At 37.1% G+C, this 23,450-nt stretch overlaps 1 protein-coding gene across 2 annotated transcripts in view; it reads right to left on the reverse strand.

Moving 5' to 3' along the window:
- The window catches only part of nol4lb (nucleolar protein 4-like b), a 122,512-nt gene that overhangs the window by 34,642 nt on the left and 64,420 nt on the right, over positions 1 to 23,450 (reverse strand). For both annotated transcript variants that reach the window (XM_048177471.1, XM_048177470.1), the window contains exon 5: positions 23,035 to 23,182. In XM_048177471.1, coding sequence (XP_048033428.1) covers positions 23,035 to 23,182 — 148 coding nt within the window. The remainder of the gene's footprint in view (positions 1 to 23,034; positions 23,183 to 23,450) is intronic.

A 23,450-nucleotide genomic window follows, 5' to 3' on the forward strand; every position in this document is an offset into this window, starting at 1 on the left:
TAATGAAAGACATGCAGCAAGAAAGAAAGGCAGAAAGAAAGAAAGAGATTCAGAATGAAATCCAGAATAAAAATGCAGAAGAATGCTGAAAGGAAAAAAAATTTGAAAGAAATGCAAAAATGAAAATAAAAAAAAAAGTAAAAAACAAAGAAAAATGCAGGAATGCAGAAAGAAATCCTGAAAGAAATGAGGAAAAAGAAATAAATTCAGAAAGAAATAAAGAAATGTAGCAAGAAAGAAAGAAAGAAAGAAAGAAAGAAATTCAAAATGAAATTCAGAAAAAAAACGCAGAAATGCCGAAAAATAAAAGAAACAATTAGACAAGAAACAATTAAAAAAAATTAGAAAGAAATGCAAAAATTCAGAAATTAAAAAAAAAAAAAAATCTGAAAAAAATGCAGAAAAAAAGAAATTCACACAGAAACCATGAAAGAAATGCAGAAAAATAAAGAAATTGAAAAACAAAGAATAGCAGCAAGAAAGAAATGCAGAAAAAGAAAGAAATTCAGAATGAAATTCAGAAAGAAATGCAGAAAGAAAGAACAAATATAGCAGTGCTGTAAAGTGAATATTCCCAGTGTGTGTGTGGGGAGGGGCACACATACAGAGATGATGTTTTACTATTCAGCGTGTGATTGAGAGTCAGAACAGAAGTGATGTGGGAACAGCACAAAGCGGTTATTTTAGGTCCATGTGGCCCATTAGCAACAGCACACTGATAGCACCTTTACTGCAGCCCGCCGCAATCCAGCAGTCATTATGAAGTCTTTATGACCTGTGACAGCCAGTCAAGGCCTCTGGATTCTATTAGAGAACAGTCTCATTTACATTCACACAGGTGCTGCAGCTTATCGACAACCTACTTACACAAAACAGGCAGCAAAAGGTAAACCGAGGCAAGTTTGGTGTACTCAGGAGAATAACGCAGTGTTTGCAACCTTTGTTCTCTGTCTGTAATGCTATCTTGCTCCAGCCCGAGGCAGTGCTAGACAACATCGCCCAAACCAAGGTCTCATTTTCATAGTCAAGTCTTAAGACACACATACACACCTCCTCTCAGTCTTTGTCTTTCAGTCAGGTTGGAGCCTGTGTGCCATTGTGGACAACAGTTTCTCATTTTCTTTGTTTGGCGTACAAACAGTCCTCCACACCCCCATATGCTGTGCCTCCCTCCCTCCAGACTGCTGCCTGTCGGCTGAGAACGCCCCAGTCTGACTTGCCGCGGTGAGTGGGTAGAATAATGCAGACGGTTGCGTCTCCAAATGCATTTCTAAAGGACATTCCATATGCATCTTTAATTTGAGCCCAGACACGGCTGATTCAGTCGTCAGGAAATTACCATGCTGTGGATTTACATATTAGGCTGACTGCAGGTGGAACAGGTGGGATTTTATGGGAATACACCGAAATTCGAATAGAATTACAAGTGCAAAAGTGAATAGAATGAGAACATAATGTTTTCATAGACATGCGCACACACACACACACACACACACACACACACACACACACACACACACACACACACACACACAAGCATTGAGCTGCACCTCTTTGATGGAAAAAAAGGCGAGCTGGTCAGAGTCCTGGTTGAGACAGTATGCTGTGCTTTGTGTGTGTGTGGTATTGGCACCGCCGTTGGGTAGACGTGCTGATGGGGCAGTGTCGCATCACAGGGATGGTGATGGGGGAGGAGAGGACGAGGAGGAGGGGTGCTGCGGGGTGGACAGAAGTGAACTCAAGCAGCAGCCCTTTATTTGGATTTGACTGTGCAACTGGGATACAAATTATCTATTTAAACTATACTAACTACTACAACTATCTATCTAAACAATTCACAAGTTTGTTGAATGTCTACAACATGCTGCCATGATGGGTCCATACTTTCGTTTGCATGTTTTTTCTTTACTTGCTACTTTTTTTACTTTGAATTTATACCAAAAAAAAAAAAAAACACTTTATTGGCAAATAGAATGGAAAGCAATGTGTAAGAACTGACTTATGAAAACACCATATTGATAGACTGCCAGGAGACCCCTTCAATGTCTGATTACAGCACATACAGTAGGTATAAACTCATAAACCCTAATGCTCAAAATAATTAATTGGTTTGAGTAGGGCAAACCTAAATTAAGAAAATTAGTTCAGGTAAATGAACTTTTATGAGTATTTAGAACTTTCTTTTCTTTGAGTTCATATAACTGACACAATTTAAGTAATCTAAACTCTTTCATTGATTTGTTTTATAAACTCATTTGTTTTAATTTAGATGAACTTAAATTTAACTGAAAATGAGCTAAGATTTCTATTTCCCAGCATGCTTTGCCATGGCACTCGAAAAGGGACAGTAAATACTAAAATTAAGTGTTATGTGATGTTTCTTGTGAAATATTAATGTTAACTGGGAGATTAGAGTTTAGAGTTTAGTTACGCTAATTTAGAAGAGTTTCTGTTACGTTTTTTTATTTTATTCAGTTAGCTAGTTATAGCTTATAAGTATAAGTTTCCACAAATAAAATATTTAAGTTGAGATTACATGATAATTTTAAGTTAAATGTAGTTAAAGTGTATTAATTAGCTTACTCAAATTCAAGTTGAGAGCAATTAAAATGTATGACTACAAAATAAAAATCTGGCAGTTCTACTTAATTAAACTTTGAATTCCTTAACTTAAAAATTTTGATTTAACTGATTACCGCAATTTATTTATTTATTTTTTTTGAGTTTTGCCAACTTATTTGGGTTTACAGTTTAGCTTTGAGTTACAGGTATAATAGTTTATAAAGGTATAAAGTATACTTTGATGGTAGTTTGTACTTGTATTAAGAATGATATCTGTGCTGATGAGGATTGAACCAAGTCATAACCCTGAAACACACACACAGTGACTCTAGGTTCCAAATGGCCTCCTCCTCAAGGCTGCACGGGAGATAAACTGTGGAGGATAAGGACAGAGGGCAGAAAGGGAGGGGAACAGTGAAGGTGAAAATGAAAATGGCCTCACATTGTCAGGGACAGAAAAGTCTACAGGGCAATAAACAGAGAGCTGCTGTTTACAGAGACCTTGTGTTTTTATTGGACGGCTTTGTATCTTCACACGGCGCTGCACAGTGCAGTCAACTGTTCACCCCAAAAACATGACATTTGGATACAGGCTGTGGGGAGTTATGTGTTTTATGTGGGAGTTTTTTTAAATGTGCTAGTACAGATTATAACAAAAAACTCTGCTATAACATTTTTTTTTTAGTTTGAATAGTAATTATAATTATCACAGTAGGGGAGCTCCGATTGATCGACTAATGATCGCTATCAGCCAATAATCACTTTGTGAAGTTTGATTAGCAGTTTCTATAAAGGCTGATCTTATAAACCGATCTCACGCTGGCGACGCACAATCGAGGCAGTGTCGCATCATCACTAAAGTTTATAACATGCTTTTCTTTATAAGTCTTGCCAGTGTTTAAACCACTTAGCACTTGAGACTGCCTCACAAACAGCTTGCAAGTACCAAATTGTGCATGATGGTCAAATACACACAAATGTATGTGAGTAAATGACGTGACGGGTCATTTTTTTGTCAAAAAGTCTTAATAATAATAATAAAAAACAAAGATATGACATCAAAATTATGTAAGGTAGTACAACTAGATCACTTTTATTGAATCCAAAAGGTTTTAATTATATTTTGCTACATATAAAGGTATTTTAAAGATTTTGAAGTGTCAAAAGGTCATTCGGTTTAACCGTCCAAAGGCCAATACAGCCACTTCATTTGTGATTAAAATATCTTAAAATGTAATAAATGTATATATTTTTTTGTTCTGGCATGATTTTATAACATCGTATATCAACATAGTGCAAAATTTAAATTATGTGTAGAAGTCGTTGCTTTGTTATGAGAAAGAATGTCCAGAAAAATGAATTTCATTGATGTCACTCGGAGTAACCAATATAAAGCGACCATTTTGGATCAAGTCATGCGTTCAGGATCATGTGACACCTGCAAAGGACCACATGGTTAAGCAAAGTAACTAACTCTCTACTATAACTATTTTCACTTTCTCATACGCATGTCCCGAAATATCTGGTCATTCGGTACAACCGCTATAAAACATGGAAAATGTTGTAATATTTTAAAAAGTTGTACTAAATATAAAATGTTTGATTGTCCTTTTGCTAGCTAGCTAGCTAGATATCAGCCTGTTAGCATTGTTTGAAAATATCGTCATTCGGTAGACTGGCTAAACCCAGCCTGATCTGCTGGCGATTTGATTTCGCCCAGCAACTCAGTCTGGAAACCCGTACATTCATTTCTACTGCTTCTGTTACACTTTTGCGGGAACCAATCACAGACTGGCTTTATCCACCTTGCTCGCTATTGGCGGGTATAACATGATGACAATAGAGAAGCGACGGCAAGCTCGACCGTCAATCCTTTTAACCTCTCGACGATGCTGAATGACTTCTTTAGTTTAGCAAACAAACTATCCAATTGCGTGAATAATGCTCGTTGATCACGCCTCTTGTGCAGTAGAAAATACATAGAGACTCCCCAGACCAATGTTCAATTTTAAATTGAGCTTGGTCTGGTGATAGCCAGACAAGTCATTCGGTATAACCAAAAGTGAAATTCGGTAAAACCGAAATTTTGACTTTTTTGATCTTGATCTTGATCTTGTAAAAAAAGACAAAAGCAGTGTTAATTGATTATAAAAACCACAATCTCATTGTTAACACTTAATAAAACTTCAAAATTAATTATATCTATATTAGTTTTTTTACACTTTTAAAAACATTATTCGTCAATGACCCATGTACAAAATTACCGTCTTGACGAAAGGATCGTAAACAGTTGTGTAACTGCATGTGTAACACTAACAGTAGCGGATCTGTGCTTTCGGTCTTAAAGTGACAGCAGCCTAATAATCCTGTTGCTGTCTCTGATTTCTTTCTTTGTTTTTTGATTAACATTAATGACACTCGCTGCTCTTGAATAACTAACTTCTGTAACCTCAATTGTAATTAATCTGTATTTAATTTATTCAGGGAAGACTATCCAGTATTACTTTACATTTGATTCTATATTAAATGTATTTATTCTAACCCTGTTCGACCTACCTGAAAATAATTTTTATTTTTATTTTATTTGTATCTTTATTCTATTTAATTGTGCTACTGCTTGTAGATTGTTTATTTGTTCTTATTTTATTACTGACTGTCTACTTTGTCTTTTCTTGTCAATTCAAATCAAAAAAAGTTTGAAATCAGGCTTGTGCTGTGTGTAAGTGTAACGAGGTTAGTAGATATGGGAAGAAGGAGGCGGGAACCGGCGAACATTGAACAAAACTTTAATCTCAAAATAAACAAACAAAACGAAAGTAATGCCGGCAGACCCTCGCGGACGTCTGCCGGCCACACAAACATAATAAAACATAACGTAAAGTCCAGGCCTGGTCCTCTCTCGTCCTTCACTGTAGTCGCTCCTCCTTTTATGCTCCCGGAGCTCCTCCGTGAGGGACTCAAGGCCGGTGCGCCTCCCAGGTGAAGCTCATTAACACTCGCGCCACCGGCCTCGCGCCGTTCCCTCACGGCTCTCGCCCGCCCTGGTCGCCACAGTAAGCTATCGTGCAACAATTGCCCCATTGTAAAAACAAAAATGCACTGCACGAATATTTAGGTGAGATGATGTTTTATTAAAAATGTCAAAAAAAAGGCCCCTCCCCCACACAATAGCACAAAATCACATTGCAGTTCATTGCAGTTTAGGAAGAGCAACCCCGCTCCATTCAGCTTTGGGTAAATTTAGTAGCAGTCTTATAATTACTGCTAATATCATTAGACCATTTAGTTTCTGAGGCTAAGCCCCCACTGTCGGTTTAAGAGGACAATCCCTGCGTGGCAATTGATAGAAGAGACATCCAAAGACTTGCTATTGTAATTGCCATCTTTTATCATTAAGGATTTTCATGATATAGCTTCAAAGTAGTTAATTATTCTAGTATAGCAGCTTTAATACAGGTAGGTACTGTACATCTCTCTCTACATTAGCTTTGATCATCCAAGATCAGTGGAGACATTTGTGGAGTCAAGTGTTTTTTTCTTCTATGCTCGGGGCAGGAAACATCACAAATTGTTACAAATGAAACGTTGTGGAAGCGGCATGACTGTGATGGTTTATCAGGTATATCTGGAGGTCCTCACTTGAAAGCTAAACTAAAGTGGAATCATTAATTTATTTAATAATAGAAATTTTAATTGGTTGCTTATATTCTATATAAAATTGATTGGATGAAATCTACATATCCTGTTGCAATCGTTTCAGACTTCATTCATGTACATGTGTGTGTGCATCAGCTGTGGGTCAGAAGCAAAATTGTGGGCAAGCATTATCTGATCTAATTTCCCTTCAGCACAAAACAATGTCCAATCATCTCAGTGGGTAGGGGGCAGAATTACATACAAACCCACTTGCACTGATGTGCAAGCGCTGAGGGAGAAAGGTCTAAGATATCAGTACTTATGCAGCACATCTTGTGGAAAAAAACAGGAAGTTCTCTGGAAAAGAGGAAGGGATCCTGATGACTGCTATTGACTGAAGAGTATCAACGAACAGCATACGCGGTGTAAGTTTACCTACAGACTACAGTTTAATCCTGTATGACTAATAGGGTTGCTGTTACAACAGATACATGATGAGGCATTACATCGGATGGTGATCTGAAAGAGGATTTCACCAGCATTAGTCTTTGTATGTGTCCTCTAATATCATTATCAGTAGTTGACTTCAAACACTGACGCTGATGTTGCAGACCAAAGATTCCACACACGGTGGGCAGGTAAACGGATTCACACACTGTATCCAAGGTTGTAGTGAGGTTGATTAGTTTATCTACATTTCTTATTTTGAGAAGCAACTTTTTAGCATGTCAGCATGCTTTGCTTTAATGTTCACTACCCTTAAAATCTCCAGGAAATTCTAAGGATGCGCAGATATTAAAGGTGCACTGAAGTGTCTTGGAACGCGCAGCATTATTCAATGTGTTGACGTAATTTCAACTGAAACAGGAAGACAGGATGGGACATATCAAACAGCCCTGCCCCTTTTTTTTAAATAGCCAATCGGTGGTTCGGAGCACCAAAGTCACGTAATTCAGCATTTCAGTTTGACACGCGATCCGAACCACTGATTCGAAACAAATGAATGTTAGAGCTTCGAAGCAGTGTTTTGAAATCGGCCATCATTACATCATTGAAATGTCGTTATTTTGTTTTTTTGGCCCACAAAAAGTATTCTCTTCGCTTTATAATATTAAGGTAGAACCAATGTACTCACATGCACTGTTTTAAATATGTTTTTAGTACCTTTCTGGGCACTGAGTGTAAAGTGTAAATTATCTAGCTGGCAATAGAGGCCTCACAGAGCCATCGGATTTCATCAAAAATATCTTAATTTGTGTTACGAAGATGGTCTTACGAAGGTCTTACGACATGAGGGTGAGTAATAAATGACATTTTTGGGTGAACAAGCCCTTTAAAATACAGCTTTCTGTGCAGAATTCAAATGGGTCCAATACGTTTTGTTGTCTGAGCCGACTCGCGCATATGATCCACTCTGTGCTCTAGTGTCTCTGGACCGGAGCAGACTGCTTGCTCTGTGGCGGTTCACGTGACACTAACGCGAAAACGGACTTCATTTGCATCAATGGAAAGCATATTTACATTGTCTGAATCGTTCCCTATCCTCTATATAGTGCACTATGTGCCATTCACCATATAGAAACTAGTAAATGTGTGAGCAAATGACTGATTTCAGCCGAGGCTTCAGCGTCTGTTGATAGTGTAGGAGGGGCGGGACTTCAGATTCTAGAGAGCAATTGATTGGACAGAAGATCTGATGAGAATCTGTGCGCGGTGATGTCATGAAAATCTGTGATCCATTTTAGCAGAAGTGAGAGACTAAGTTTTGAATGCTTATATCTCCTAAATGTGAATTATGTCATAGTTTTGGAACACACCAGCTTATTCAAAACCTTAAGACTAACATATTAATACTAAAAGTTAAAAAAACTTAAATTTTGATTTCAGGGGGACTTTAAAGTTCTGGCCAGTACTACCATTTTTTCAAATTAAATTAAAAATACATCACTAAAAACAACAATCATTCATTTTAAATGATACAAGTGAATTTAGGCATCAGAACATCATATAATAATTTGCTGAAGATTACATGTAACAGTGATTAAATTATAAGCATTTTTAAAGATTATGTGAAAATTAGATTACTGTAATATACATGTAAAAATAAAGGATATGAACATTTACAATATTGTAGTGTACATACAATATTGATTGATAGAGAAAAAGACCCACTAATACTGTCTGATAACCGAAGTGGTATCGATATACTGTGCATCTCTACTAAATTCACCTTTTAAATCAACGTAGGTACACAAGCACTGCTTGTGTAATAAATTCACCACATTGGACAATGTAAATGCATATTATACATGCCTACCTACACAGTTCTGTCCAAGTCGACCAACTCTTCAGACAGCCTCCTGATGAGTCCATTAAAAAAAAAGTGTAATTTTACACATTCTGTACAATATAAGAGTCTTGTTTGTGTAGAAAAAAAACTTCTCTTGCACTTGCTAAGCATCCATGAGATTACTGATTGAACCGGATGAGGGTTAAAAGTGTAAAAGCCTGGGCGCAGGCCTCATTAACATTAATAAGAGGGTTTTCAGTAGCAGTGAAAGAGAGATACAGAGAGGGCGAGTATAATGTACAGACCCGATGGCTGATCCTCTGGCCTGGTTAGGTTGGTGGGTGGGTGGGTGTGTTGGGGCTTACGTCTAACAGCCCTTTTAACATCTGTGCTAAACTCACATCTGTTTGTGACCAACAGCTGGGTCATTGGGTGATCCTGTGTTATACCGACTCTCCTCTATCCCTCAATCTCACATCTGTCCCTTTCACAACTTTCTTATGGAACCCCCTCTAGAGATACATCACACCAATATTAACACAGAAAATGTGCCAAAGGTCGACGCTTGGTGCTGCTTTCTAAAGCTGATTCTCCTCTTAATACAGCCTGCTATATGGTCTGCTATGGCCTGCTACTTGGTGCTGGTGGCGCACCACATATTAAAGCAATAGTTCAGCCCAAAATGATAATTCTGTCATCATTTATTTCTTCCGTGGAACACAAAATATAATTTATAGATTTTCCATTGCTCATTCCATAAAGGTGAATGGCTCTAGGTCATTCTCAAAAGATGGTGACAAACATGTCCCTTGACTTTTTTTTTTTGTCATGAAAAAGACATTGTCAGGAAACACCACTTAAAACGGTTTATTAAATAATATGAAATTATTTTACTCTGTTGAATTTCTTGATAAATCCTTTCATCTGGTCTTCTGGACATTTGTTTTCTTAAGTTAAATTGTATTGATTGTAAAATTGATTATTTCCTCCAGCTGAGAAAGTTCAGATGCGTACTGTTCGCCATGATGGTTTTGAATTGCTTGAAATATGATTGGAATCACTTTGAAAACCAGCGCAAGTCTGTCATATAGGCTACATAAAATTATAATGAGAACACTTCTGTGAAAGAATGTTGTGAATTATTTGAGCACCCTTGTTTCAGCGCGTTGTTACAGGAAAAGCACATCCACAATGGAGTTACATCTTCATGATGAGCAGAGTCAAGTTCGCTTGTGCATTTGCAGCCTTTTCTGCAAATCTGTATATATGCTTTGGTTAAGTTAATTAAAGCGGTAGTAAAGAGCTACTAGTTTCAGTTTAGCTTTTCAGTGATCATCTTTAGCTTCAGCTCAAACAGCAAAGCACAACATTAATAACTATGATTGGGACTGTCAAATACATAACATTACAGAGAGAACACTATTGTAATAAAACATTGTGAATTCTTCAAATTCTTCACTCTGGACATTTTACAATATTTATTCTTCGGTGTTCGGTGTGGTAGAAAGAAAGTCATACAGGTTTGGAACATGATGGTGAGTTAATTTTGACATATTATTCATTTTTGGGTAGACTGTTCCTTTAACCCTCTGGAGTCTGAGGCTGATTTGGGGCCTGGAGAAGTTTTGACATGCCCTGACATTTGTGCTTTTTTCATTTGTTCATAAACATATTAATGACACAAGTGTCATTACACTGTATTCAACACAAACTAGGCTACCATAATATGTGAGGAACATGTATGTACATGTTTGTGTTTTTGAAGGAATAACGTTTATGCGTGGTTATTGAAAAACAAAAAACTTAAGTCACTGAAATAAGGCCAAAAAAAGTATATTAAATCTGTGTTCATAAGACTTCTGGGTATTGGAGGTTGTAGACTAGAGTTTTTGCTTCAGAATTATGTAAAAATTATGCTGCCTACTCCTTCATATAAAACAATATATTGATTTAGTTTTTGTAAGTCACTTTTTGTCAAGAAACACAGTATTCGTGGAGGCGTGAATCATCATGAATAATGGGCCATTTACAACTGAGAAGACAAAAGAATCACATAATAATGACCTGAAATGACTTGCATATTAATAAGGCCTTTCAGTCAGGTAGGGTGTGAAAAAACCCTCTGTAATCATGTCTCAGCTCAATTTAAAATAATGGTATTCTATTATATTCTTTAAAATATAATGTATTTCTGTGATGCAAAGTGTCTGAACAATTATGTTACCTCTATGGCATTTCATATAGGCTTTTAGCTTAAAAGCATGCACATTTGGAGAAATATTGATGGATTCTTATATGTTTATGTCAAATTTCTATACAGAGGACAGGAGTAATATTTATTCAATATTTATTCTATATATCATCACTATGAGTGCTGGATACTGTGTTTTCAATTCATACTTGCAGCCGGAGGGCGCTCTGTGCACCTTTAGGCCACAAATCCATATAAAGAAGAAGAAGAACCAGGAACTAACTGCATGTCTTCTAGAGCTCGCTAACCATGGCTTTAACATCCAGATAAACACTTTTCAAGATAATAAATACACGATTGAGACAATGTATGTATGTATTGCTTCTGAATTTGCTTCTGAATTTGCGTCTGAATAGTGCTGGCTCCGTGGGCGTGGCCGCATTAGCGGATAATGAGCTGAATCACTGACTTCTGACATGGTTCTCTTTTCATACAGATTACATAAACAGAAAATGTTTGTTTTCGATTTGACTTGCACGATTTAAAACCTGACATTTCAACGTTTCTTTAGACATAAGTTTAATTTTTTGGCATTAGTATTCACTAAGTTACAGTTCATTTTCTGAGAACTATCAGATTGGACTTCGTTCAGAGAGAGATCACGCATCATGTTAGTTTTCTTTATTTTACAAAAAGCACAACATTTAGTTTTTGCTCTGAGTGTACACAAATGAAAGAAGATATTCAACAGATTAAAATGGTGTATAACTCTTAATTGTATGTGCAACATTGACGGAGTATTTTGAGTCTCTTTCACACTGGTAAGAAAAAAAACGCGGTGGTATCGCCGGCGATACCTCAGACCTCAGAGTGTTAAGTGAAGGGTTACATTACTCAATCTTTCCTGAGGCAACACCCATGTTTGTCACTCTTTCTCTGTAGAGTGCCAATCGAACCAAGGTCACAGGGTGCCACGAACACACCTGCTTTAAATTTAGAAGAGCAAACAGGCACAATGGAGTGCCCCTTTTATAATAGTTTATCTTATCTCCTTCATCCAATAGGGTGTTTTATTCACCCTCCAGTAAAAGCAGAAGGAGCTGATAGCACCGGGTCCAAATTTCAGGGGCATTTTGGAGATTTATGGAGCAACCTTTACACGGTTTCTCTGAAATGTACCCTACCCACTCCCCATAAAACAATCAGGGAGAGGTGCACGGCCCCTGCGAGAGGGTGCTTACACAAACACTCTTTCACAGCCCTCACACTGAGGCTTGAAACGCTAAGCGTGCTGGAACAGGCGTCGGGGCGTGCGTTTTGTACGTGGGGAAGCACGCCACCTCATCGTCCCTGATTATATCCAGGAGTCCGCAGCACACACATGCCCACCTCATTAAAATAAAGCAACCATATGATTAGGAGTCTACAATCTAATTGCCCAGAGATAACGAACATGCACATGTGCTAAAATCACAGCAGGCTGTCATTCCAGCAAACAAAACACATTGTTAGCCGTCGGTCATGGGCACAAACCTATGTGTAATAATTAATTCAAACCCTTGTTATTTGAGGGTGGCGTTGAGGGGTGGCAGTTAATAATTAAGCAACCTCTGGCCTTGACTCAGTGGAAAGCGTCTTCTCTCACAGAAAATTAGGTCTTCAGTATAGAGCACCCCAACACACACACACAGACTACACACAATGGCAAAGAATGAACTGCTTGCACACTGCCTACTGCAAACACCTCAGTATGCTATATTGCCTACTATACTATAGTGTGTAAAACGCTACTGTAAAACCATAGGTGTTTCTGTCACATGATTTCATAACATTTACTTCAGCAAGTCCATTTATCACCTTGGAAAATAATGGTTGTTTTTAATTTATCAGATTTTTCATTATTTAAATTTTCTTAATCCTACTATCCAATTTATCCTATTTAAAAAACATTAGAATAAATAAAAAATAATAAATGAAATAATATAAACAAATAAAAAATAAATAAAAAAAACGTGTATTTTTGCAGTGCAATCAAAAAAAATAACAAATGAGTTCATTTGTAGAAGTGTATAATAGGTCGGCCATATTATTTTTTTAATCAGTTTTGGCTGATTATTTAAAATATTTATTGACCATTATTGGATATGTTTACACCTACTGAAGATCTAAATCATTATATAGTACCAACTTAAAGGAATAGCAATGGACTATGGCAAAAGTTAACCATTTAAGAGCACCGTCTCTTGACATCTCTGAATTTTGTTTATTCTATAGCAGATTTCAAAAGCAATCTTTCATATTTGCTTGTCGCATACAAACTATTTTGTAAAAAAGGTAGCATATTGGTCAGTTGTTAAGCAATAACTTTGGCTTACCTATTCATTTGTCACAGTGGATTTGGAATGTCAAATTGCATTGTGGGATATAGTAGTATTCTACACAATATGCCTTGTTGTATCAAGGCCGTAACCATGTCTGGACCATTGGGGGGACCGATTTTTTATAAAGCATAGAAACAGAACAATGAAAGAAATTGTAGGTCTAACTCTAGTTGGGAAATGATCATTTTTAACTTTTAATAAATAATATTTATTTTATCATTTTTAACAAATAATATTTGCATTAATTTGCACAAACTACATGAATCACGTAAATGCATATTTTCAATTCAAAATGGCCATATTTGGGGAAAAAAGTGCTGGAATTCATGCACTGCTTCTGAGAACAGTAAACCCTACCTATTTTGATTTGATTGGCCATCTCAATCATTTTGACATTGACGAGCGCTGTCAGACCACTGAGGCAGACCAGACTAAAAATGGAACTTTATACCTTTTTGTCATCCTAACAACATACAGAGTGCTATGTAATGAAGTGCAGCAGATCAAGAATTTCAAATATTGGGGAGGGGGTGTAGTACGGTAATATGCTATCCGAAAGACCCTCCGGGTCTATCCAGCTGGAGACCCAGAGGGTCTTTTATACTCTTAAAAGACTATATATTTATCTTGACAGAGAAAGGGAGGACTCTTCAAGACATTTTCATATTCCCTCTTTTCCCATCTCTTCCCATCTTTTTATCTTTTTATCAGCCGCTGCCTCCACGTGGAGTCATTATGGAAGAGGGGGGATGCCTGATCATGTGCGTAAAAGAGGGGGGAGGAGAACACTGGTCCGTTCTTCAGGCTCCCTTCTTTTGTATGATTCATCTGAAGAGGCCTTCAGATTTTATCGGCTAGCTCCTTCCCTATTTCTCCCCTCAGTGCCTCGCTATCTCGCTCCGGGTCCTCCAGATTAACTCGGCAAACATACTCATAATCAAATAGAACACACACTGGGAAATGTCATATGTTAATGGCCTTGCATTTTTAATAACATTTCCATTAGGTGATCATGTGATTATCGCCCTTGGTCTCTCTCTGTCTCTCCCACACAGTGTCTTTATTGCCTTGTAGGCTCATGTTGGGGAGACAGAGTCATCTTTTTTTCAATCCTCAGAAGTAGACGAGGACGACCGTCTGTTTCAAATGACTTCACGTCATCTATACACATGGTACATCAGAAGACTGACAGGCTAGTTTATTGGAAATAGCTGCACTCTTCAGTAAGGGTGGGATATATGTCTATAGCTGCCCGGTTGGACGGTTGAATCAGATAAGAATCATGACCTGCTGAAACCAGAGAGAATGACCTGACAGCATTAATGAACCCTCTCCTCTCCTGCCTGTCATTCAAACGTGTCAACTCGACTGGCAAACACAATGCTGCTTGAGAGTTTCAGGAGGTCATGCTATGATTGTGTGAATGTATATAGTGCATGTGATAGCCATGTTGATAGGAAAATCATGGAGGATATCAAGACAAGCCAAAAACAAAAATCCCATTCATTTAGAGAAAATCATTATTAATAACATATAAACCTTTTAACATACAGTAACTCTGAGGACATTTAGCAATGGCACTTAATTTTCTTAAAGGGATAGTTTTAACCAAAAATGAAAATTATCCCATGATTTACTCACCCTCAAGCAATCCTGGGAGTATAAGATCTTCTTTCAGACGAACACAATCAGAGATATATTTAAAAATATCCTTAGTTTAATATCCTTAGTATAATTTATAACGTTGTAAATATGGATATTTTTCTTACAAAAGTGCATCACTTGCCTTCAGAAGGTCTTTATTAACCCTCTGGAGCCATATGGATTACTTTGATTATGGATGGATGCATTTTTTCCTGTTTGTTTTAAAACACGGTTCCTTTCACAACCATTATAAACCTTGGAGGACTAAGGATATTTTTAAATATATCTCCGATTGTGTTATGAGATAACTTTCATTTTTGGGTGAACTATTCCTTTAAGAAGTGTTTCTAGTGGAAGAACCATCTATAATACCAAAGAGAGTTCAACCAATAAGTGAAGCCACTGACACTGATATATATATATATATATATATATATATATATATATATATATATATATATATATATATATATATATATATATATATACAGACTGTTAGTTTTTTTTTTTCTTCAATTTCTTCAGTTCTAGAGAAATCTCTATTGAAGGAGATATTATTAAGGTACATTTTAAAAGTCCTATTGAGGAAATGAATGGCAAAAATTCTTTCAAAACCAAGGCCACTAAAAAAAATGGGTGACTGGCCATGTTGCACTTTACAGAAAAGAGCTCTTTGGAAATTCAGTCCCACATGCACATAATCACTGTCTTCTCTCACAAAGCAACTAGACGACCATAACACTTTTTTGTGAAGCTTTCACTGTCATGTTTCAGCCTGCTGCTTCTCTGAGTCACACAGTGTGCTATAAGGCTGTTTTCACACTCGATTCGTCTGCTTGGTCCAAACCCGAGTGCAATTCCACCCCCTCAACCAGCTTTTTTTTTTTTTTCTTTTTTTCAAATTGTACTTTTGGGTCTGAATCGCAGCAACAACCGAACACAAAGAACTAAAAGTGGGTAAGTGGCAAGTCTGATGGGGGGCTTCAGACTTTCAACTTGTTCTGCTTTTGATGACTGTACCTGCTGCTGCTGCTGCTGATGTTGTTGTTGGGCATCTCTAAGCTGTTTGTCTGTAAACGCTGAGAGAGTTCAGAGCAGATCAGAGACGTCTGCTGTCTGAAGGATGGGAAGAGAGGGATTCCATGAACAGAGAGCAATGGTGTGAAAAGAAGAGAGATGAGGAGAGGAGGTGACAGGAGCTGCGATGATCAAGGGAGGTTAGTACAGGAGAGAAGCGGAAAACAGAAGGGTGATACAGCATTTATTACTGACAGATCCGCCGATGTGTGTGTGTATTGTATGTATGAGAGCATGCATCTGACACGCATGTTGACACGCATTCCGGTGCAGCCAGAGGAACCATCACATGTACATGTATACACACACACACACACACACACACACACACACACACACACACACACACACACACACACACACACACACTCAACTACCAAAATATGAACAGACTTCTTCCATAGATTTCTATTGTTTTTAAATGCAGCTAATTATAAATACTAAAAACTAACCATTTTTACCAGCCGCAATAAACACTTTTGTTTTGTTTGTTTTTTTAATATATTTTTGCATATTTAAAGTGCGTCACATTAGCAAAATTTCACATGCAAAAACAGGTCCATTGTCCATTGCCAATAGCATAAAAAGTCACTTTTCTGTTGGTCAGTGTGGCGAATTCGCAAGATTTTTGAACACTTTATTTTACAATGTCACTGTTACACGTTACGTGTACTTGCTGTAGTAACAACTATAAATTATGCATAATTTACATGCAACTAACCCTGAAATCAAACCCTAACCCTATAGTTAGTACATGAATTTAATTAATATTACTCAGTACTAAAATTTATAACAAGGACACCTTAACTTTTTCCGCACCTTTACACTATGAAGTATAAAGGTTTGGGGTCAGTAAGATTTTTTTTTTAAAGATATTAATAGTTTTATTCCACAAGGATGCATTAAATTTATTAAAAATGACAGTAAACACATAATACTATAAAATAAAATAAAAAAAATGCTTTTCTTTTTAATTTTCTATTCATCAAATAATCCTGAGAAAAAAGTATGATAGTTTCCACACAAAAAAAAGTAGCACAGCTGTTTTTAAGACTGATAATAAGAAAGGTCTCTTGAGAACCAATTCAGCATATTAAATTTTCCCAATATTTTTCTGCATTTTTAATCAAATAAACATAGCCTTTGTGAGAATAAGAAACTTATCGACCCCAAATTTCTGAATGCTACTTGGTCAAATGATGGAAATAGTTCAAAATTTAGCTCATTGCATCAGCATGGACTTCTGTGTGCTGGTTAAGTGTTGGCTGCAAGGGCAGATATTGTGATATCCATGTCTAATGGCCCCCAGGATAATCACACCTTTTGCTGAGCATTAAACAAAAGTCGGAGCTTCACACTTTTATCTAATTATTTATTTTTACACTTGACCTGTATCGCTAGCCTCCAGAGGTAAAGCCGTCAAAGTCACACTGTCATTTTACATGGCCTACTTTCCCTACCACACACACACACACACACACACGACACAGGCTCTGGGCTGCGGTTGCATTTGTCCTTTGGGTTACTTTGCCACTAGGGTTAAAACAAATCCACCCATGTAATGACAAAGGTCATTCAAATCCATCTGAGCTCTAATAGCAGGTCTGAATCACTCAAGCTTTAGCTTTCCTAAGCTTCAGCTTATGACCAGATCCTCTGATGGCATCCGAAGGCACCTGTCACTAGAGGCAAAGGTGTACTATGACCTGACCATGCATTAAAAGGCATAAACAGGGATTAATGTTGAGATTATTCATGTTTATTTTTGTTCATGTTCATTTTTGACAGTTTTTAGTAAATAAAAACAAACATGAATACAACGAAGCTTAAAGAAAAAAAATGACATGAATGACATTTTGCTAAAATAAAATGAAGCCTATTTTAAAAAGCATTATAAACACTATTTTCATGAATTAAGCATTTTCCCCCATCAATTCTCAAATCAAATATAATATAAAATAATGTATAAAGTAAATATGACCATGTCTGGACCATATGCACTAACTAAGAGGAAATGGCTCTGACTAATAATGTCTTTTTAATGCACTAGCCAGATAAGGATATGAATAACTTGTTCACATTTATTAAATACGAGTAAAGGCTAGTAAAGGAATAATTCATTGCTGCAGGGCTATAACGCAGTAGTAAAGTGCTGGTATAATGCATCTCAGCTTCATTATACACCACAGCAGGGTTCTGATAAACCTTCCCCGGCCAATCATGAGGTGCAGTGATGTACAGGGGTAGTACGATGCTTTGGGGCAGACCGTGACCTTGACAGCACCTGTTCACAGAACATTGCTCCATTGCTCTGAGTTTCATTATCTGAGGCACTGAACAACATTTTTAGCACTACGTGTGTTTGCCCCTCATACTGAGGTGTTAAGTAAATTTTCTCCATCATGCAGCTTGCATTGTCCAATTGAACCATCCCCCCACTCTCTTCTCTTCCTCTCTTCTTCCTGCCTGGCCTCGGGCTTTTGCACAGAGAGGAGGGCCAGGCACCAAGGCCACGGCCAGTGGAAGCCACAGCGTCAAGACCGACACTGCACGCACACAAACCACATGCTAAACAAACACCAGTGCACAAGTCAGAAAGCAGTTACACCTGCAGGTTATGAACATAATGAGTAAAGCCAAACAAACTAGTGAAGACCAACATCTAAATGGAAAATGCAAAAAATATCACTTTTCCTGTTTAAATGACTAGACCAGCAATGGTTTGAAAATGTGCAAAACTCCTTTTGAAGCCACTACAATCAACATGTTACTTCAATCCAAGAGAACAAAAGTACTATACAATATTTTTTTCAGTCCACAGGTTAAGACCGACAAGCTGGGTTGAGATTAACAGCATGAGTAATTATGCATTTAGACAATGATTAACTTTTACAAGAGGTCAAACAGGTACAAGGAAGGGAAAGAGGCATCTACTACTTCAAAGAAGAAACTTTCTGCAAATACTGTATATAGGATCACATTTGCCTGTGTCTCCTCATGTTCAGGCAATCTGAAATCAGCCTGAGGTGATGAAGGTTATTCTTTGTGGCAGAACATTTCACTTTCAAGAGCAACTCTAATCAGTCAGAGAGAGCAGTCTTGATTACCTGACCTCCCTCTTTTTTCTCTTATCTCTTTTTCCATCTCTCTTCCTCCACCATCATCATCATCATCATCATCATCTCTATACATTCTTGTCAGAGTCCTGCTGATGGAGGGGTTGAGGGGGGTCTTTCTCAGCCGATGGCCCTCAGAGAGTACTTTGCCCACGCCTGGCCTCCATGAGAGAAACTCTAGAGGACAGCAGCACTGCCCCTGCTCGACAGCTATGTCTTTTATCCAAAGCAACTTACAGAGATTTCAAGTTATACATTTTATAACTTCATGCTTACACCTCCATGAGCTACAGGAAGGTGTAGGTAAAGCCATGGAGATCCTTAGAATTTAAGGCAAGGCTGCTGCAGGGAACCATACAGTATTCTAGAGTTTCATAACAGGTTTCCTGTGCAAAAACTGATTTAGCAATTTAGTAATTGCCATATACCATCAAGTCTACATTCCAGCTCAGGAGCCGCACATTCTGACCGCCATGTAAAAAGACACATCAAAGTGGGGAAAAAATTAATTATATTATCACAAATTCAAATGTGTGTTTTTTGCACTTGACATTAATTACAATAAGTCGCTCTGGAAGTCACAACACCTTTCAGACGATAACTGTGATGACACAGTTAACAACATCGCAAATCTAGTAACATTTTTTAAAATGTTTAAAATGCATTTATAATGCTATACTTTGTGTTATATCACCTTGGAAGTAAATTAAAAAAAAATAATTAACACTGCTGCGAAGGTGTTTCTAATACAACGGCTGAGAGAGAGACTGCAAATTTCATATAATTCTCTCTTCTGACTGCTGTAATCAATCTCTCTACATTTTTTCACTCTTTTGGAAAGTCATGAAAACGCTATCATGTATTTTTTCTTTTGCTATTGAAGCAAACGGGAAGACAAAAAATCCATTTTTCTGTCATCTCCCATTCACCACTATAGAAGATCACCCAACTATGACGACTTTCGCTTCTGAGAAACCCGGAAATGAGAAAAGGGTCAATTCCAAAAAAACCCCCCACAGTATTATATTAATAAAATTGCATAAAGTTTACCCAAAAAATGAACACTTGTCATCACTTGTCATGGCTGAAGGAGCAAGAAAAGGTGAATACTGGGAGTGTACAGTCACTGGTTCAGTTTGTGATTCAGTAGCTGATATTCTTTACTGAGTGTTCGCGTCTGTGTGGGTGTGTGTATACGTCTGTATGCAGCCTATATGTTTATCTGAAGCATCTAAAAAGAAAACTGTATGTATGTGATTTTGCTCAGCATTCTGTATTGAAGATTTCAGATTGCCTTCAATACAAAAAGATTACAGCTATATACTTTCACCATACACGGAGAGAGAGAGGTAGAGAGAAGAAAAAAAAATGCTCTCTGCTTCGCCATCATTATCTAAATGCAGAGCTTTCTGGGTTGCTAATGTCACCCACAGACAGAGAAACTGCTGGAAAATGTAGCAAGAAACCACTGACCTTAAAGACCTGGAGAAACTTCTCCTGACTCTTTCAGTAGCTCACCCAAAAATAAAAATTCATCATTTACTCAGGCTTAATTAGGACTAAAGCTTTCATGCTTTAGAAGAGTCACAATTATTTACAATAATTACTTTAATTTGCTTCCTTTTAAGTCATATGATAACAAGGAAAATTTTTAAGTTGTTATTCAATCCAGTGATCAAGTCTGTGAGCACAAGAACACAAGAACTGGACCAGTACAATTTACAATGGTTTTTATGAACCAAATCAACTGATACATTGAAAAGATGTGATTCAAAAGAAGACACTGTTCATAAATCAGACTAACACCGCTACCTTTGACATGAACGTGCCAAGGACATCTGGCAGATGTAGGTATTTTCAGTCAATAATGAAGCTCCATAAAGACCAGGGGTGCATTTCCCACTACCATAGAACGATGCATCGTTGAACAAATCAACTAGCTAGTCACAAAACCATATTGGCGCAAACCTGTCGTTCAGTCACGTTGGTGAACGTTAATAACTTCTTTAAATGAATCCGTTTGAGTTCGAATTAATGCTAGATATTTTGCTATAAATTACGGACATGGCATCTGAGGACTAATTGTCATTTTTCTCAGTTATTTTGCTTTATTTCCAGATTCAATCATAGGCTCGTTTTTACATACCAGAGCACGTACGCACATGCACACTCTTCAGAAACGGTGCTTAAAATCTCTTGACTTTAAAATATGTAAATGACATTTGTATATATTCGAAATAAAATATATACATTTTACTTAACGTCAGCTTGCTTATTTTGCTCAAGATAACCATTTAGTAAATCCACATATCATAAAAACAAGAAACTATGCTTCTAACCACAGCTTAAGAGCTGTCGTTCCAACCACACAAGGTTGCAATGCAGTTTGCGAATGTTTGTTTGAACGATGGTTTCAGGAAACACTAACATAGTTCAACGATTTGGTATAAACGAAACTTGCGATGTTAGTTGGCTAACGATGCTTTTGGGAAACGCACCCCAGAACAGTACCGTGGAAATCTCCTTTTGTTTTTCATGGAAGAGTATACAGTTTTGAAACTAGTGTGAGTAAATGATGACGGATGAATGAATTTCATGCTGTACTAGTCCTTTAACCATCCAAAGACACATCCACACCACTCTATATCTTCAGAGCTCTCGCTTTCCATCCCTCTTTTTCTCCTTATCTCCATTCGTCTATAAATTTTTCTCTTTGTCCAGATCCCTCTCTTTCCTTGAAAGCAGCAGGGAGGAGGCCACTTGATCACAATCAATACCTCCATCTCTTCTCGCCACATTCTGGCCATTCCAGCGCTCTCAAACAGCATGTGTGTAAAAGAAGAGCTTCATCTACTTGCATACACAATCTCACATCACCACTGCCAAAAACATATATCAGTATTTTTTTCTTGTTCTCAGAAACATCTGAGCATCCTTATCTAAATAATCTATAAGCAGAAGTAAAAATATATAAAATTTTAAAACTTGTTTTCAAAAAATATATTATGAAATTACATTCCTATTTTATATTTTAATATACACTACCATTAGTATTAATAAGATTTTTTTTAAGGAAATTAACACTTATTCTGCAAGGATGCATTAAATTGATCAAAATGATGTTATATCAAATAAGTGCTGTTCTGTCCATTCATTAAAGAATTTTGAAAAAAAAATGTTTCCACAAAAATATTAAGCAGCGCAACCGTTTTCAACATCAAATCAGAATATTAGAATTATGGATGCACAATATGTCGACCACCATATCAGTATCAGCTGATATAAGTTGATTTTTAATGCTATCATTATCGGCCCGACAAGTAAATTTGGTCGATATATTAAAGCAGATAAATAATGGCTTATTTCCTTCAGCTGAGACACTACAGATAGGCATTGTTTGCCATGATGGTTCTGAATTGCTTGAAATATGATTGGAATTACTTCAAAAAGGAAATTTAGTTAAGTTCAACATGTCTGTCATATAGGCTACATAAAATTATAATGGAAACATTATAATTGTGTGCTTTGGACATGGCTTTTAATGTTGAGACCTTTGTTTTTGTAATCAGGCTCTCAAAAATTTTATAAAAATTTGGATTTAGATTTATCAGACAATTTATCATTTATTGGCTTTTTAAATATAAAGAATTATCGGTTATCGGTATCAGCCAAAATTTTCAAATTGGTGCATCCCTAATTAGAATGATTTATTGATGCTTAAAATTCAGCTTTGACAACACAAAAATAAATTATGATTTTAAATATATTCAAATAGAAAACAGTTATTTTAAACTATAAACTATTTTAACTATTTTTAACTATTCCACACTGTTTTTTTTTTTTTTTATATGGAAAAACCTCACTAGATCTGACTAAAATGTATGCATTTATGAATCATGAATCTTACTTTTATTTATACATTTTCCCAAGGTATATTCTTTGATATTTCCCAAAAATTGTGTATCCTTCTTCAATAATGTTTAGATATGATTACTGCAAAACAAGAGAAAAATACTGATAAAGAAAATGACTTTTTATGCTGAAGACATGCGCACATGCATTTCATTTGAGACTCCAGAGTAATCAGAGGGTTCAAACCCTTTATTAAGCAGCAGATGAGCATACAGTGACTCTTACCGTCCTCTTCCTTGTGTGTGTTTTGCGGGCTGTGCATCCTATCTGCGCTGGAGGGGTGGTTCAGGTCAGACAGTGCGGTGTGACGTTCAGCTGATATCCATGTGGGGTCACTCATATCAAACTCCTCACTACTCACTGAACACTCATCCTGCGGAGAGAGAGCCAAAGAGATGTCAGTCCGACAGCTGAGGCGAGATTGCTCATATCGGCGCCACGTCTGTGCATGTGTGCAAAACTAGAATAGATGTGAAAGTCAGATTGGGCCGTGATGTTGGCAGGCAAACAGGCCCATGAGGACGGCTGTCAGAGAGAGCAGTCACCCCCTGCTGAGTGACAGCATCACTCATACACACACACAGGCGCAGTGGTCCACCGGGACCACCAAAATTACGACTGGGCCCCAAAGCACAGTCCAG

This window comes from Megalobrama amblycephala, linkage group LG24, assembly GCF_018812025.1.
Source record: "Megalobrama amblycephala isolate DHTTF-2021 linkage group LG24, ASM1881202v1, whole genome shotgun sequence".
NCBI classification, from domain to species: Eukaryota; Metazoa; Chordata; class Actinopteri; order Cypriniformes; family Xenocyprididae; genus Megalobrama; species Megalobrama amblycephala.